Source organism: Esox lucius, chromosome 23 (assembly GCF_011004845.1).
Source record: "Esox lucius isolate fEsoLuc1 chromosome 23, fEsoLuc1.pri, whole genome shotgun sequence".
NCBI lineage: Eukaryota > Metazoa > Chordata > Actinopteri > Esociformes > Esocidae > Esox > Esox lucius.
Genome location: NC_047591.1, coordinates 3,912,908 through 3,929,176, shown reverse-complemented (window position 1 = coordinate 3,929,176; position 16,269 = coordinate 3,912,908). Strand labels below are relative to the sequence as shown.

Here is a 16,269-nt window from a genome sequence, read left to right as displayed (position 1 = left end):
AGACAGAGACCACTCGACCCAACATAAAAATCTGTCAGGGTATGAGAAAAAGCAGGGATCACAATCAATGAGCGCTTAGAAGAACACATACATAACCACACAGTGAAACTGCCCAATCAATCATTGATTACCAGTGAGCCCTCAAGATCAATAGACATCAGTTTTAATGAGATTTACAGACAGACCAAAAGACAGACAAACTGCCTTGATGGAGACCAACTGCCTACAGCTGATGAGCTGATAAGGGAACAGCCCACATTTCTCCAAGGAAAGATCCTGGGGTCAATGCCTTTACTCTGATCCCACCATATGATGGGGTGGAGTCACCTCTTTATCCCTTTTAAGTAGTTAATTTGGTCGATTCTACCAACTGAAGGCAAGTAGTGTCATTTTCAGATGCACTTTGTGTTCAGTATGTCACCCAAGTAACTTAATTGTGCACTAATATTGACCCAACCACTATGGTTCGTGTTCAATAATGACCTTTAAAAGCAGAACACAAGATGTGGCATTTGTGAAGCAGCCACAGTCACAAACCTGCCCACTCGTGCTGACCGTCGATGCACAGCCAGGAGCCTCTGAACGGTCATTAATGACAAGTGGCGGAGAGAGCTGCTTTGACTGGTTCTGTCATTCTTCTCTCGTATTCCCATCCACGCTCTTCCCCAAACGCCCACTGACACTGGCTAACACACCGGGTTGCCACTTGAACGGAGAACTAACGCTGTAACTCACCAGCTGCTCCGACTTGACGCAGAAGAGCTGGACGGTCTTGGCTGCGTTCTTGGCCACGGCAGCGGAAAGGCCTGGGTCAACCGACGCCACATTCAACTCACTGTGGAACACAAAGACAATCTGAATTATATCGTTTTATGTAGACGACTAGGACCGTTGCTGGATTAAGAACGTGAGAGAAAATGCCAAATAGGGAGAACATTTCACGTTTCTCTTTGGTAAGGGTGATTAAGGAACTTTAGACTGATGTTGTGTCTGAGTGGATAGCGTGGGGTTGTGCACCTGCTGATGGTCTTGATGATACTGTCCAATTCATCATGGGAGGGAGGGTTGCGACCGCCCATTGGAAACACCAGGTTGATGGGGTCAAAAAGCCGGGACAGCGACTTGGATAGGTATGCTGCCTCGTAGGGCTGTAGAGAGTTCTTCAATGCCTTCTCTGGGCTACACACACACAAACACACACACGTTATATATCTCATTCTCGGGTTAACAATATACATTGCTTCGGATGCTTTGACTTTCTTGTTTTTGTTGTAGCATCTGATTCACCTAATTTTACGAGCTGAATCGGGTTTGCTAGCTGAGGGAATGTTCAAAAACATGGTTGCTGGTCCTCAAGGTGAGGTTTGAGAACCCCTGTATAGACTTTTTTTGCCATATACATAAAATATCCCATAATGACAAAGTGAAAAATTTGTGCTACCTTATTGAAAAATCTCATTGGTGAAATGTGATCTTTAGGTCGACCCACACTCCTGTAGACCACTCCACCAAACTCCCATCCACTGCTACATCACACTCCTGTAGACCACTCCACCAAACTCCCATCCACTGCTACATCACACTCCTGTAGTCCACTCCACCAAACTCCCATCCACTGCTACATCACACTCCTGTAGACCACTCCACCAAACTCCCATCCACTGCTACATCACACTCCTGTAGACCACTCCACCAAACTCCCATCCACTGCTACATCACACTCCTGTAGACCACTCCACCAAACTCCCATCCACTGCTACATTACACTCCCGTAAACCTCTACACCAGATATTGACTCAAGCCTCAAATCCAACAGAAGTTTGTGTTAAAATGATTGCTGTTGTGTTGGATATGGTTACTTTTCACATACATTTTAGTACATTTAAATAATAGTACTAATATAACTTTTTATTAGGGCTTGGTGTGAAATGAATTGCACCGGCCCATATATATAACATTTCCTGATGGAATGTCATCCTGGAGCAGGGCTTGAAATCACCTGGTTCACCTGGCCAGTAGATTTATGCACCATAGTTTATCACTGGACAGGAGCCTACGGATTAATGGTGCTCTCTCGGTAACTGAACTGCAGCTCAATGAAATCCCTCCATACATCCAAATGACAACCCACCCAGTGCCCTAGCAGCTTGTTAGTGGGCCCATATCTCCCACTTCACGTCCTCGCCATTCCCGCCCGCCCTCCCGCCGTCCGTCCGTCCCCTCTCCCTCTCTCTCTCTCTCTCTCTCTCTCTCTCTCTCCCCCCACGGTGATAGACAGCCTGACTAACAGAGGTAATTTGGCCCACAGCAGCGCTTGTAATTACAAGGTTCAACACCAGCAGACAACAGCGCGCTCGGGCTGACAGCTCTATATCAGAGACAGAGAGAGAGGAGGATAGAGAGAAAGTCAGAGATGGAGAGAGAGATGAGGGGCCAAATAAAGACACATTAATAGAGTCAGGGTCTTTTCCCAGGGGCTCTCATGTACCCATAGTTAATCAACATCTGCTTTAGCCTGACTGAAGAAGAACCAGGAGGGGGGATTCATGCGCCGCCCTTTGTGCCCAGGCCCATTGCTCTCCTACTGGGACACGGGGGAGCGGTGAGGGCCCCTGTGTGGGCCTGGAGCTCCACGCCTCCAGGTTAATGTGTTGTGACTCATATCAGGCTCCAGCAGTTAGAGCTACGCCAGAGTGTACAGGAGGCAATTCCACCTGTCTGGTCACATCCCCATCACAACACAGTGAAAACACTCTGTCACAAACAGAGCGCCGGGGTGCGGATATGTCGGGACTTCAAAGTTCACCGAGCAGACAGGGTAAAGGGAGCGTGGAGATGGTCTAGCAGATGATGCCGTCTTCGTCTAACTGTTTTCTTCAACTCACTTGGAAACTCCGCTCTCTCCAGTACACATGCAAGTGTCTCTCCTTTGGAGAGGCGAAACGGCTTGCGCCAGTCGGCTATCCTAACGGTCTTTGCACAACTACTTCCCGTGCACACACAGGGAGTGCTTTCCTGGTTCTCAGAATCTTCTTTAACCAATCTTGAGACAGCAGATACAAGGGAGAATAAGAGAGTATCGCCCTGCTGTGATAACTCTGAAATACACCTGGACCTTTACTCTCTGCTCTAACCATGCATACCAATCAATGTGATGGCTGTGACAGGCACTATAAGTGTTTTTCTTTTTAATTGCTGGTTGTCTCCCATGTCTACATTCTCCTAAAGCTTTAGTACTGAGAGATAAGAGGTAGATTGAACAGAATATAAATAGACCTCAGAGTCTGATTGAGATTCAGCACATGTGGCGGAGTTTGTGTGTGTGTTTGTGTGTGTGAGAGAATGTGTGTGTCTGTGTGGGGGGTGAGAACCTTCATACTGAAAGTATTTCTGTCAATCAGAGCAAGCTGGGTCTAACCCCCATTGCTTAGTCAATGTAATGTGTGTGTCTGCGATGTGTGAACCTTCCAATGTAAAAACAAAACGGGGACATTTAAAAATACATTCCTAACTGGATACACATTTTCCCCCATAAAATGGAAATCAAAGTGTAGTTATCCCAAAACAACCAACAACAGATCATTTCACCATTATAAATACAAGCAAATAATATGACAATGCTGTAACATAAACAGGAGGAGATAATTTTAGATTTGAATCGATTTGCCAACAGATATATGGTGCTTAGCACATCAACTTATAAACAGTTGAAAGGACCCAAACATTAAACAGCTTCACATGATACAAATTCAATAGAATAAAACATAGTGCTGATTACAGAAATTATTGAAGATGATACACAGCCACTGTAAACTCTTTCAGCTTCAATGTAGTAATCTATAAAAAGAAACTACAAAAATTGTTAAATGACTGTTCTGCAGGTATAAAGCTGGAGTTCTCAAAGAACCCAATGCGTAGTGTTTACAACAGATTGTTGGTGGTCTATAAACACACAGTTACACATTACTGCAACAAGCCTTCCTTCTCTTATGAAGTACATCATTTACTGACCACTGTAAAGAGGCACAATGCAGAAAACCTTAAAACAGCATCAACTGTCATCATTGCAGTGTGGCTGATAGAGAAGTAAGTGAGTGTGGTTGATAAGACTTCATTCCCCAGCTTGAATTTGTTCAGCATTCACATGGAGGGCTATTTCTTTTTTTCCATCTGAGTATAGCATATTTTTTGCCGGACCGCGTAAGCATCGCCGGCCAAAAAGAGCGAATGTCTCTTACTGAGTGACTGACTGACTGAGTGAGTCTGACAACCCCTTGTTAAATTGCTTAGTGGTTAAAGACGCAGACTTCCATGTGGGGGACCGGTGTTCGATCCACGCCTCTGACAGAACAAAGTACGCATTAGGATTTGTTCAGGAAAGACAGTGGATAGACAGTCGCTACATTATGTAGTAAGCCTAAAATAAAACAGTTTATGCTTATATTGGTTTCCAGAATTCTCTCATCTTTTCACTTAACAAAAAAGTACGTTATGGTCACCTACATTTATACTGTAGTTATTGTATCAATGTCATTCACAAATGAAAGAAAAACAAACATTGTTGTGCTATGAAATGTTATAGCTTTGGTAGCGTAAAGTTCATCTTCAGTTTGCTAGCAATTGCTCAATTCTTATGATTATTCCAAGTAGTAAGTCAATACTAATAGGCCTATTACTGGCTAATAAAAGCCATACAGTTGTGGTGGAAATAAACTAAATAAGTGGTGGAAATAAACTAAATAACATTAGTCAGTTTAACACAATGCTTAAAGGTGTATAGCTAAATATTCAAATTTGGAGTTTTGTTAATGCGTCACAAAATGATCTAATATCGAGATGCAATTTTCTGACGAGGTAGCATGCCCTGGCATACTAGCTGACTATATACAAAACAGTACGTACTTCACCATCATTCACAAATTACTTACTTGTAGTATGCAATTACTATGTAGTATGCAATTTGAGATTCAGCCAATGCTTTCGATTTCCTCGTAGTAGCATAGTGGTTAGCACATAGCGTAGTGGTTAGCTATTCAGCTGTAACTGTATATACAACCATCTACAGTAACCTTTGTACAAGAGTACACATTAGTTCCGTTAATAAACGTTCTGTTGTCCATATTATTTCATCAGAAATGTAATTGCTAAGGTAAAGGTTGCATTCCCTCTGTTTAAATAACATAATGGTTAAAGACAGTCTGCCACAACAACATTCATCCCTTCTAATCGCGGGCCAGCTGAACTAGGCTTGCATGGTTCCTTTTCTGGTTTTTGGATTGCTAAGAATTGCTTTATCACATCCCTGGTGTGTGTGTGCGTGAATGTGTGCAAGCAAGAACATATGTCTGTGTTTATGCCAACACATTGATTCACTTCAAACTCACTCATAGTCTTGTTTGGTTTGTGTGAAGAGGTCCTGGTTGTCTGTGTCTGTGCTGGGCAGGTCGAGCGCGCTGTCCAGCCCGGCACTGCTCGATATCGCCCCCTGGATGCTGGAGCTGTACTGCTGCAGGCGACGCCACAGGTCGTTATAAAGACGCAACAGCTTTGGGTACTCTCCTTCTAATGCCTGTTTCAGGAAGGACGAGGCTGGATAGAAGAGAGGGATAACGTAGAGAGAGAAGTTGTTCGAGAGGAAGAATTTGCTTCAGCTAAATAGAGATACAGTGAGACAGAGATAGATGTTGTAGACAGATACACAGCACAACCCACTACGTTTTTCATACTTTGTTTTGTTACAAACTTGAATAAAAATGTATCGAATTTTTATCTGTTTCAGCAACTCCATATACATAACCCACTGAAAGAGCAAAATCATTTACATGTGAAATAAGTGAATTGGATATTAAAAACAGAAAATTGATAAGTATTCACCTGCCTCAGTCAAACCCGGTAGAAGCACTTGTCGGCAAAGCTAATCATAACAGTCTCTAAAACAGCTTTACATATCAGTTTGCATGTCCGAAGGCATGGAAACCACCCCCATGACATGATGCATCCACCACCATTCTTTACCATAAGTAGGTGTTCATGCAGATGGGCAGGCTTGGCTTTGTGCCACAAATAGTGTTTTGGCATTTCGAGCAGAGAGTTACAGTTTGGTCTAGTCTCACCTGAGAAACTTTTGTACCAGCTTTGTTTAATCTCTCAACTGCCTTATTTTAAAATCTGGATTTCATATCATGGATTTTCACCAATATTCCACATAGCTCCACATTGAAAACCACTTAAGTAGTAGTATTAGCTAATTCAGAGTTATTGGCCTCTTGGAGGATTCAATGACAACAACCTCCTTGTCGGGGACACTCTCTTTCACAAGAAAAACTGTGAAAGAGAGAGTGAGAAAACAAATGAGAGAGCGTGAAACAGAGCGAGAAAGAGAGAGAGAGCGAGTGTGAGACAGATGAAGCAAGAAAGAGAGATTGCGAGCAAGGACATAAAGAAAGCAAAATTGAGAGCATAAGCGAGAAGGCAATTTGAGGTGAAGGTGACAAGCGACAGGCGACAATAAGACGAGGAAGATTAGCAAAAGCTAAAGGTTATCCTCGCTTAAACGCTCACTTTGATACACGCTTAAAAGTCTTTCTGCTCCAGGGATCTAGAAACATCTCATCGCCTGGCTAAAACAGGAATAAAGGGATGAGCCCAGGAAACCAAAAAACACTCACATGATGAAAAGAGCTGAGGAAAAGCAGCTGCCCCCCCATTAATATGCTAATAGCCTGACTTTGTGAGTGATTAGTTAGTCATTAAGGCATGCTATGCAGATTGTTTTGAGGAAGACTGATTTGTTGAATGCATAAGATCGCAATTTGAAGTAGCTCACTCAACTGGGTCTGAGGGGGAGGCAGCACAGGCGTGAAGGGAAATTATAATGCACATATCGTATTTATATGAACCTTTGTAATCGGTATATTTTAATATAGTCTTGGATGTGGAAGAACAAAAGACAATTGGTATAGAGTGATTCCTGAAGGATTATTTTAATACATACGTCGCAGTATTGTAAATACAATTCCTACATGCTAATAAGACAAAATTATTTCAACACCGAAGAATAAATAAATAGGGAAAACAAAGTCAAACAAAACAATTGTACATCAATGCGTGTTGACTCAAGTACATTTTGTATACTCTGTTCCTATTGTGCATATAAGGTGTATTCAACTCTTACATTATGTGACAAGGAGCCTGATGTTTTTTTGTTCTGTCTCATCATTATCTGCACCCACCTGGTGTCCCAGGTCTAAATAAGTGGAACTGGCTTTGAGAACTAGAGTTGAATACCCCTGGTTTAAATTGTTCGGAAAGTATTCAAACCCCTTCAATTTCTCCACATTTTGTTGTGTTATAGACTGAATGAATTATTACATTTAAAAAAACTTTGCCATCAATCTACACACAACATTCCATAATAACAAAGCAAAGAATACTTTTAAAAGTTTAAACAATTTTATTGAGAATGCAAAATGTATCATGTACACAAAAAAAGTCTTGTTGGGTATGCTTCTACCTGGATTTGGGCAGTTTCTCCCATTCTTCCTTGCAGATTAGTCTGAGGTCCTGAAGCTCTCCGAATCAGGCTTTCTTTAAGGACCTCTCTGTATTTAGCTTTTTTCATTCCTCGGTTAATACAGATTAGTCTCAAAGTCCTTGCTGCTGAGAAGAATCCCCAAAGCATGATGCTCCCACCACCATGCTTCACCATAATATGGTATTAAACAGGTTATGAGAGGTAAATATTTTCCACCAGATGTAGCAATTGGCATTCAGGCCAAATAGTTTGATTTTAGTCTCATCAGACCAGAGAATCATTTCAGTTTTTAATTTTCAATAAATTGGAATTGTGTAGAAAATATAAATGTAACCAATTATAAGTTTATAACACAACCAAACGTGAAGAAAGTGAAGGGGTCTGAAAACTGTCCGAAAGCACGGTACATTGTCTACCACTACCAGCACCTAAATACCAAGTCACATTTTGTGTAAATGTATGTGGCAAATACATATAATTCTGAAGAGAGCGCAACAAAGCGAGATATAGAGGGAAGAGAAATGTGTTGATTAACTCAACACATTTTGACCAGGGAGAGGACGAGCAGCCTCATTAACAGGCAATAACCATTGATCAATAGACAGGGACTGACCCGGAAAATGGCTGTTGTTTACATACGTTTACATTACCACAAGGTAAGAACACACTCCATGTTCCAAGGTGACCGTCGTCCAATAGACTCCTATCGGCCTGCGATGCTGCCAAGGGATAAACTTGTATACAAAGCTAGATTGCTCACACAGATTATGTCAGTGTTTATGGTATGTTATCAGTCCAATTATTTAACACCACCAGGGCATTAGGTAGGTTGGGGGGGGGTGAAGCTATGGGTGCAACACCATGCTGGTACACAGAACAGAACCTATCGGCAGCTGACAGATTGTAGTGTAAAAATGGAGTTAACAGCGCCGCAGAAGCCAAACACGCCTCTACTTTTCGCACCTCTAAATGTACTGACATTTAAGCCTTCTGCTGAAATAACTAACTTCTATGAGAAGTTCAGTCTGTGGAGTCTGTGTGTGTGTGTGTGTGTGTGTGAGAGTATGTTTGTTGACCCCGTCCTGTATGGAAACAGGTATACGTCACCTGTGAGGTGTAATCATTCCCTGTCTGTGGTAGGATGGGGGGGGGGGCGTTTAAGGTTTACAGGGGAAAGGAAGACTGATGGTCCACCGTCTGGACGGCCACACACACGAAAGCACACACGCACACGCACAAAATGATTTCTAGGCTATCTGGCATCATGCTAGGTTGACAGAGAAAAGATGAAGAGAAATGCTAGAGAGAGAGTGTGTGCACAGACACACACAAACAAAATTACAAAGACACAAACACACACAGACAAACATAATCACAGAGACACGCAGACAGAAACACACACTGACACACACACACACACGAAATGCTATTATGAGACATGGCTGCTCTTATTAATCTGACATTAATATGTAACCTCACCTGCTGTGGCCCTCTGGAACTCCACTGAGAGAGTGTGTGTGACATCACTCCAGAAGGTGTACAGGATATCAGACTGGGCGTCCTGCAGGGAAAAACCACACGCACGCACACACACACACACACACACACACACGACTGTGATGAGTGTACTGCGTAGCCCACAGACATAAAGGCAGTATGACTGTAATTACCATCGTTATCTATCTGCGTGATCTTCAGGCACGGACGGCCATTCACACAGTCACACCAGATGCTGCCATAGCCCTACGCGTTTATCATGCGGCGAATCAGCTAGAACACACACACACACGCCCTCTACCACAGTGGGCGGAAGGCAGGTTATATGATTACAATTGCCGGGTACCACCGCGCCCTGTCATCATGGGGTAACTGGCTGTGGCGTCTTAAAGAGGGGTTGAGGTAGTTCACGTGTTAGGCTAATGACTGTCCGTGATCCCGTGCCTCAGCAGAACAGAGTTTCATGCTGCAGACTGGCCAATGCAAACGCACGCTCGGCTTAATGAAGCGGCACGCAAAGGTTGACACGAACAGGAACCGACACATGCATGGGAAACACACACAAGTTAATAAACACATTCACACAGTTTAATAAATATACACCCCTAGGCGACAGCACCATGGCGACAGATGTGAAACGAGAGAGGGAGCGAATAGAATGATCAAGTCAAAGACATGGAGCTTTGTGTGTGTGTGTACGCGCACACATGTAGATGAAAGAGGTAGAGGAGTGTGTGTCTTCTATCAGGTAATTACAATTCTCTAATGGTTGTCTCGCTTCTCTCTTATCCTCCAATTATCAGTTCTGCTCAAGGTTCTGCCCTCTCACGCACGCACGCACACACAGGCACACACGCACACGCACGCACACCCAGGCGCACACGCATGCACACGTTATGCTCATGTTAGGAAACTACCCTTGTGGAACTAAAATGTTTCCCATTAAAAATCCCATTGTCCTTAAACCTAAAAACCTAACCCTAATCCTTCATCTCCAAAACCTTAATGACGATCCCCAAACCCTAATTTAATCCCTAACCCTAATTACAACCCCAAGCTGTTTTACTGGTGGGGACCGTCACATATCTGTGATATATATTGCGATATGAAACAATAGAGGATGTCTTCAGAAAGAGCTTTGGCTATCACCCTCACAGTATGTACCCTTCATTCTTCCCCAGCCCCATCCTCTACAATTAAAATGTATGAAACATGAATATTGTTATCTTTCAGAACCGGTTGCTAGGTAATAATATGTAACAGTAATAGTATAGAAATAGCAACAGTAGGAAAATAGAATACATAATAGGGCATAACTTATAAACTGCAAGATGCAGTCTGTGGCCAAAGCATTGCAATCTGGTCCACTTCTTCAGGTTTCTCCTTCACCATGTTCGTGGCATTGTCTGTTGTAAAACAGACTAGACGACTCTCATCTAGGCCCCAATCCGGTAAAGCTTCTCTCATCCCTGTTGCAATGTTCTCACTTGCATGATCCTCTGGGAAAATGCAGTTCGCAAACAGTGACTTTTCAGGTGGAAGTCCTCATTAATAAAGTGTACGGTCAGACTTATGTAGGGTTCCGTTTTGCGGCTGAACCACAAGTCTGTTATTGCTGTAGTGTATTGTGACAGCTCTTTTTCAACAGCTCTGGGATGGCAACTTGAGAAAAATAGTTGCGTGATGGCATTACATGCCGCTCGTCAAGCGATCGGATCATGTTTTTAAAACCCCTTTTGGTAACTGTGTTAATTGGTACCATGTCTTAGCCGACGTGACATGTTATTGAATCTGTGCTTTTGCTTTGCCGTTTGGAACCTTTCTCATATGGTGCAATACTGGCAAACGCATCCGAAATAGATTTTTGCTTTGGATGGCATTGAGATGCTTTGCACTCGACATACGAAGGTTTGTGGTGCCGCCTTAAATGATTGAACAAATTTATTGTGGCAACAATTGCAAGGCACTCTCGACAAAGTACCTGTTTTTGGTCAACATCATCCTGTCTGGAGCCAAAGTATTTCCATGTAATTGACAATGCATTTCTTTTTGCAACCAAATTCTCCATTTCGGTCGTTTTTGCCTGTTCCTCGCTCATCATTTTGTCGTGCACAAGCAGAGCCTGCATGTCAACTAAGTGCAGCAATGAACCGTGTTTATAATACTACTAATAATAATAATACTAATAATAATAAACTGTGTATCCAATAACCCATGAATCAGAGTAAATTACCTTATATCTGACAGATATAATGCTGATATAAGGTCATTTAATGCTGGTTTTCCTGCTTGGATCCCGCCATCAGACAGTCCCTCATGGAATCCGCAGAAATGTGTTTCTTGGGCTGATGATTTGTGTTGGTTCATGGCTCCATATCACCTGGTAGATATCTGGTTGAGCCGATCGGTCCATTTAATGCAATCATTGGGAAATTGTTCGACGAGTGGTCAAATGAGCAACCCATCGCACACTAGGCAGATAATGGTGGATTCTGAAAATAAACTGAATTGAACTAGGCCAACTTTGTTTCATGTTCCACATACTGCACCGCTCCGTGGCTTGACACAAACGGTCCATCACCGTTGACCCGCTGACCTAAAACCAACCCAAACTAGAACAGACGATGTCCTCCTTCCACAAGCATACGCTAATGCAGCACTAGACCTTAACTGGAGCAGGCTGATAATAGGCCCCTACTTCCCCTGAATATAAAAGCCCAATTATAGTACTCCGGACCTCAAAGCTTATGGAGAGGATAAAGAGAGAGCGAGGGATAAAGAGTGTCTGAGAAAGAAACACAGAGCGCGTGAGATACGGAGCGAGGGATGGAGAGCACGCACGGGAAAGAGATAGAGCGGGGTGAAAAGAAAGGGGCCAAATTGAGTGGCCTGTGCTTCTGTAAGAAAATAAATTGGCACAGGTGAATCTCTTTGAGCTCGTATTGGAGGACCTAAGACCCAAAATGCTGTTCTGCTTAACAGCAAGGCCCGCCGTAGAAGAGAGAAAAGAGAGAGGACAGAAGGGAGAATCAGAAAACTCGTCGGGAGGACTGGAGGGCAATGAATGGCATCGAAAAGAGAGGTTGTCAAGAGACGAGGAATTGATGTTGTGGAAGGGTGTGCTGGGGGACAACACTAGGACAATCATGTGGGAGTTAAGAGGACATGCTGTCTCACCTTGATGATCTCATCAATGAAACAGACGTGAGTGACAGGGTCCCTCTTCTTAGTCAGGACCTTCTGGAGATGCTGCACCTAAACCCAGAGAGATTCAATTTAAACTCTGCAGGCCTGACAAGCAGGCAGGCTGATCATCTTCAGCAGGTGAAAGCACACCTGTATTTAATGTGCATCTGATCAGCAAACTGAAAAACTGCCAGATCGAATTTCCTAAACAGGAAGTTTAAATGTAATCAGAGAGCAAACAGTTACCCATGATTCCTCCCAGGTTATGGTAAACATCTAACAAAAAAAATCTGTACTGTTTTTTTTTTTAACTGTTTATTACTAATTTTCAGGTAAGACACATTCTGTATTTTTTTGTGGGAGTGTAATACAATATAAAAAATACTATATAGTGTAACTTTTGCCATACCCCCCCCCCCCCCCATCTTAATAATAATAATGATGCCTTGACCCATCACGCCAAGCAAGTTTCAGTGTGCCTTGGCTTGGATTGTACAGGAGTCTCAAACTCTGTTGCGGGGATGCAACACCATTTGTCAATGAAAAACTCCATCTGTGTACAATGGATTGATAGCTTTCATTTAACTGATGATTCTTTCCCAATGCTTTTTTGTACTGCCAGATAATATCCTGTCATCATAATGAAAGGTTTTTGTTAGGCACTGTAAAACTCTACCCAGTAATTTTTTTAATGGGCCCATTGGAACACAGAGGTTGTGACTACTTGTTTTGGGCATTTAATTGTCTTCACATTTGCAGATGTAATTAGTACTTTTTCTTGGGTTACCCAATAGGATTGAAATGATTCATTTAAAAAACGTTCTTTACAGAATACTCAGCACTGTGGTCAAAGGAGGTCCAGTGGTTTAATTAGCTGCCTCTGGGTGTGCACTTACTGCTGAACCATGGGTTCAAATCCCGCAGCATGCAATTTCAGCAAATAAAAATCAGAGTTCTCAGTTTCAAGACCATGCTGTAGCAGTACATGTGACCAAGAGGCAGCGGGTTACACTACAGAATCACCTCAGGCCACGACAGAAGACAAAGTTAAAACAAAATAAATAGTAAAACTGGATGAAAAATGTCATTTAATATTAATCAATTAAAATGAAAACACTAATACCTACGCATCTCCGTTATTTTTGCCACTTGCCTGGCGGTATCTGGAAAGCGTCAAACCATACCTGTCCGCAAGCAGCGCAGATCTGGTCCATGAGCTTCTCCAGGTTGGTCCAGAGAGCAGCCCGGAATGCCGCCGTGTTCCCTGGAGTGGGCATCACAGCTCTGCCAGGCGCACCTAGCGCGCACACACACACAAACACACACACAAAACATTAAACAAATAATATTGAACTGAAACAGCTTTCCTCGCTCTCTATATTCCTACCTACCTCTGCTGCTGGCAGGCTGGGTGAGTCCCTTGATGTCCAGGGCAGCGCTGACGTTGTCCTGTATGGCGGTCTGATAGCCCCCTACTACCCCACTGATGGTCTCTCTCAGATTGCCCAGGTTGTAGAAGACCTGGAGGGCGGTGCCCACCTGGGTCGGGTTCTGGACGGGGACATGGAGGAAGGGTATAATTATAGCCTTTATGGAGATGGGTGCTTACATTGGTGCTGTTTTACACACAAGGTGTTTTATGTGTGTGCACTGTCCCTGAGAATCGCTGGGAGGATAGGGTCACGACAAGGGGTCAGACATTACTGACATTATTGTGTGTGTTTTGTATGGGGAGGGACAGATTGTGTGTGTGTGTGTGTGGAGTTCAATCCCCCAGCGACACACCTGAGACTGGTTCTACAAAGGGACAAAGACACAAAACAAAGTTGACCAGTGGAGTAGTACACGTGAACCTACCCACACACACGCTTAAAGGAGTGACGTCACTACAAGCAAAGGGCAACATATTTACATCCGCGAAATGGAAAAAAATTATTCAGTTAGCAGACGGATATGCACACACACACACACACACACACACATTTCAGAAGGCTTGTGTGTGTTTGTGCTTGTGCACGTGCGCTGAGTGTGTAACTGCGAGCAGGGTCTGATAGCAGCTCTCATTAATGAACCGGCACTAGTACTAATCATAGCTTTGTTCACCCCTAATCATCCAGAAACGACTCACACCCTCTCCCGCCTTTTCCCGCCTCTCCCCCATCCCTTCCTTGTCCACATCTCTCCCTCCCACTCTCCCCTGCCATCTCTTCATTCCTCCTCACTTTTGCACACATGAAACAGATTAAGGTCACAGCCCTGTTTTCTCACACCCTCCATCTCCATCTCATTTCTCTGGCCAGAAAGGGTTCTCGGAAACACAGCTTCAACGCCCTCCATTCCTAACCAATGGCCATTAAGGAAACTGGCCCAGAAGTCGGCTCCGGCTGGGTCATAACCAGAAAGCGAGAGCTACTAGCGGCCTGGTGCCGTGACAGCTGGTGGATCTGATAACGTCAGGAGGGCGTATCATCTGGCCCCGACCCCGAGCCGCCTGGAAGATGTGACTCCGCACCTCTGCGGGTGCCGTGACCGGCTGAAACCGGAGACAAGCCGCAGATGTGATATGCACCATGCCGTCATCCTGCCCAAAGCCACGATGCAGTCCTCCGTGCATGACGCACGCTGTCGAGGGGTTGGGTTCCATCCGTTCTGTGGGACTTCAAACCTCGCATCTGCTCTCTGAAAGCCCTGTGTGTGTGCGCGATAACTTTACATTGCCTTACTCCTGGGTAACACCAGACACACCATTTATGTTTTACTATCCTCGTGGGGATGGCAAATTTTACTCCCATTCAAAATCATATTTCCTCTAACCCCAAAAACCTCAACCTTAGCTCAGGGGTGACAGTAGATGCAATGTTTTTCCAATAGAGAAAAGCCTGGGGCTCTCTATGTAAGAGCCTTTGGGGAAAACAATATGACTTTGGTACTAGAATGACAGATTGCAAAAAATACTTGTTTATTTACCAGCAAATCATCTCTGGGCAGAGGTTTATATGTCAGCTACCTATCAACATCAATTACATTGTAGTGTTTTTAAAACACAAATTACTGTCAGTGTTCTTACCTGACTGTCAAATGACTTTAGAAGGTGCTCTCGCTGGCTAACCGCAAAACTTGCCTGTGCTCAAAATAGTAATTCCAGCATGGGACCGGTGCACTGTACACCAGCTATTTCATGAATGGAAGGAGAAATGCTTTGCAAAAGAAAACAGAAAGGGCTTTGGCATTTGGCGACTTTCAATAGGGACACTACTGACATGCTATGCTGCCTGACAGGTGGTTGTTGGGATTAGGGTTTCATTTGGAACTGAACCAAACAGTAGCGGGGGGAAAAACCACCTGACCACACCCTTCACAGCCAATCAGTGTTGTTGTCGGGCAGGCAGCCGGGACACTTATACAAGGCCATTCACTACATAACCATATCCAGTGTCCTTTTGGGGAAGAAAAGTCAAACACCCGCTTGGCTTTTCTAGCACTGCATGTTGGTTAGAACTGCGAGACACAAACACGCTCCTTCTTTGGCTAGACCTGTTCGCATGACATGAAAGCGATTTAACCGACTCAGGCAGCTGTCGTTCCCCCATGGAAAAACAGATGCATTATCTTAAATGGACATCCTGCTGAAATAATGATTAGATCCAATATTAACACAGATGGGACCAAGGTAAATTCAGACCTCATAATAAAATTCAGCCGGGGGCCCTCGAGTTCGGCCTTAAAGAATGAACGCATCGCTACGGCGGGACCGGCAGCATGAACGAGGTCGGCCTTCGAGACCTGGAGCATGAACGAGGTCGGCGTAAAACAGAGCCCACATGGTGAACACATCCAAAAATCTCATCCCTCCTCTAGAAACAAAAAGAATAGATTGGAAGTGAGGAAGACAGCAAGGCTGGCCATATGTGCAGGCATTTCTTCATATTCACAGGAGTGAGAAAATCTTATTTTGGTAGATACAATATTAGAGGTGTTTCCCTAGAGGAAGGTGGGCCGCCGCCGACATGAGCCTTTGCATGCTGTGTCTCTGGACTGGTTCTGATTGGGAC

At 43.9% G+C, this 16,269-nt stretch overlaps 1 protein-coding gene across 2 annotated transcripts in view; it reads right to left on the bottom strand.

The window, feature by feature from the left end:
- cog5 (component of oligomeric golgi complex 5) overlaps window positions 1–16,269 on the bottom strand; it is an 89,396-nt gene that overhangs the window by 15,715 nt on the left and 57,412 nt on the right. For both annotated transcript variants that reach the window (XM_034290020.1, XM_034290019.1), the window contains exons 8-14: window positions 13,609–13,768; window positions 13,402–13,514; window positions 12,209–12,286; window positions 9,014–9,095; window positions 5,385–5,589; window positions 1,018–1,179; window positions 736–835 (exon numbers count right to left, since the gene is read on the bottom strand). In XM_034290020.1, the coding sequence (XP_034145911.1) occupies window positions 736–835; window positions 1,018–1,179; window positions 5,385–5,589; window positions 9,014–9,095; window positions 12,209–12,286; window positions 13,402–13,514; window positions 13,609–13,768 (900 nt within the window). The remainder of the gene's footprint in view (window positions 1–735; window positions 836–1,017; window positions 1,180–5,384; window positions 5,590–9,013; window positions 9,096–12,208; window positions 12,287–13,401; window positions 13,515–13,608; window positions 13,769–16,269) is intronic.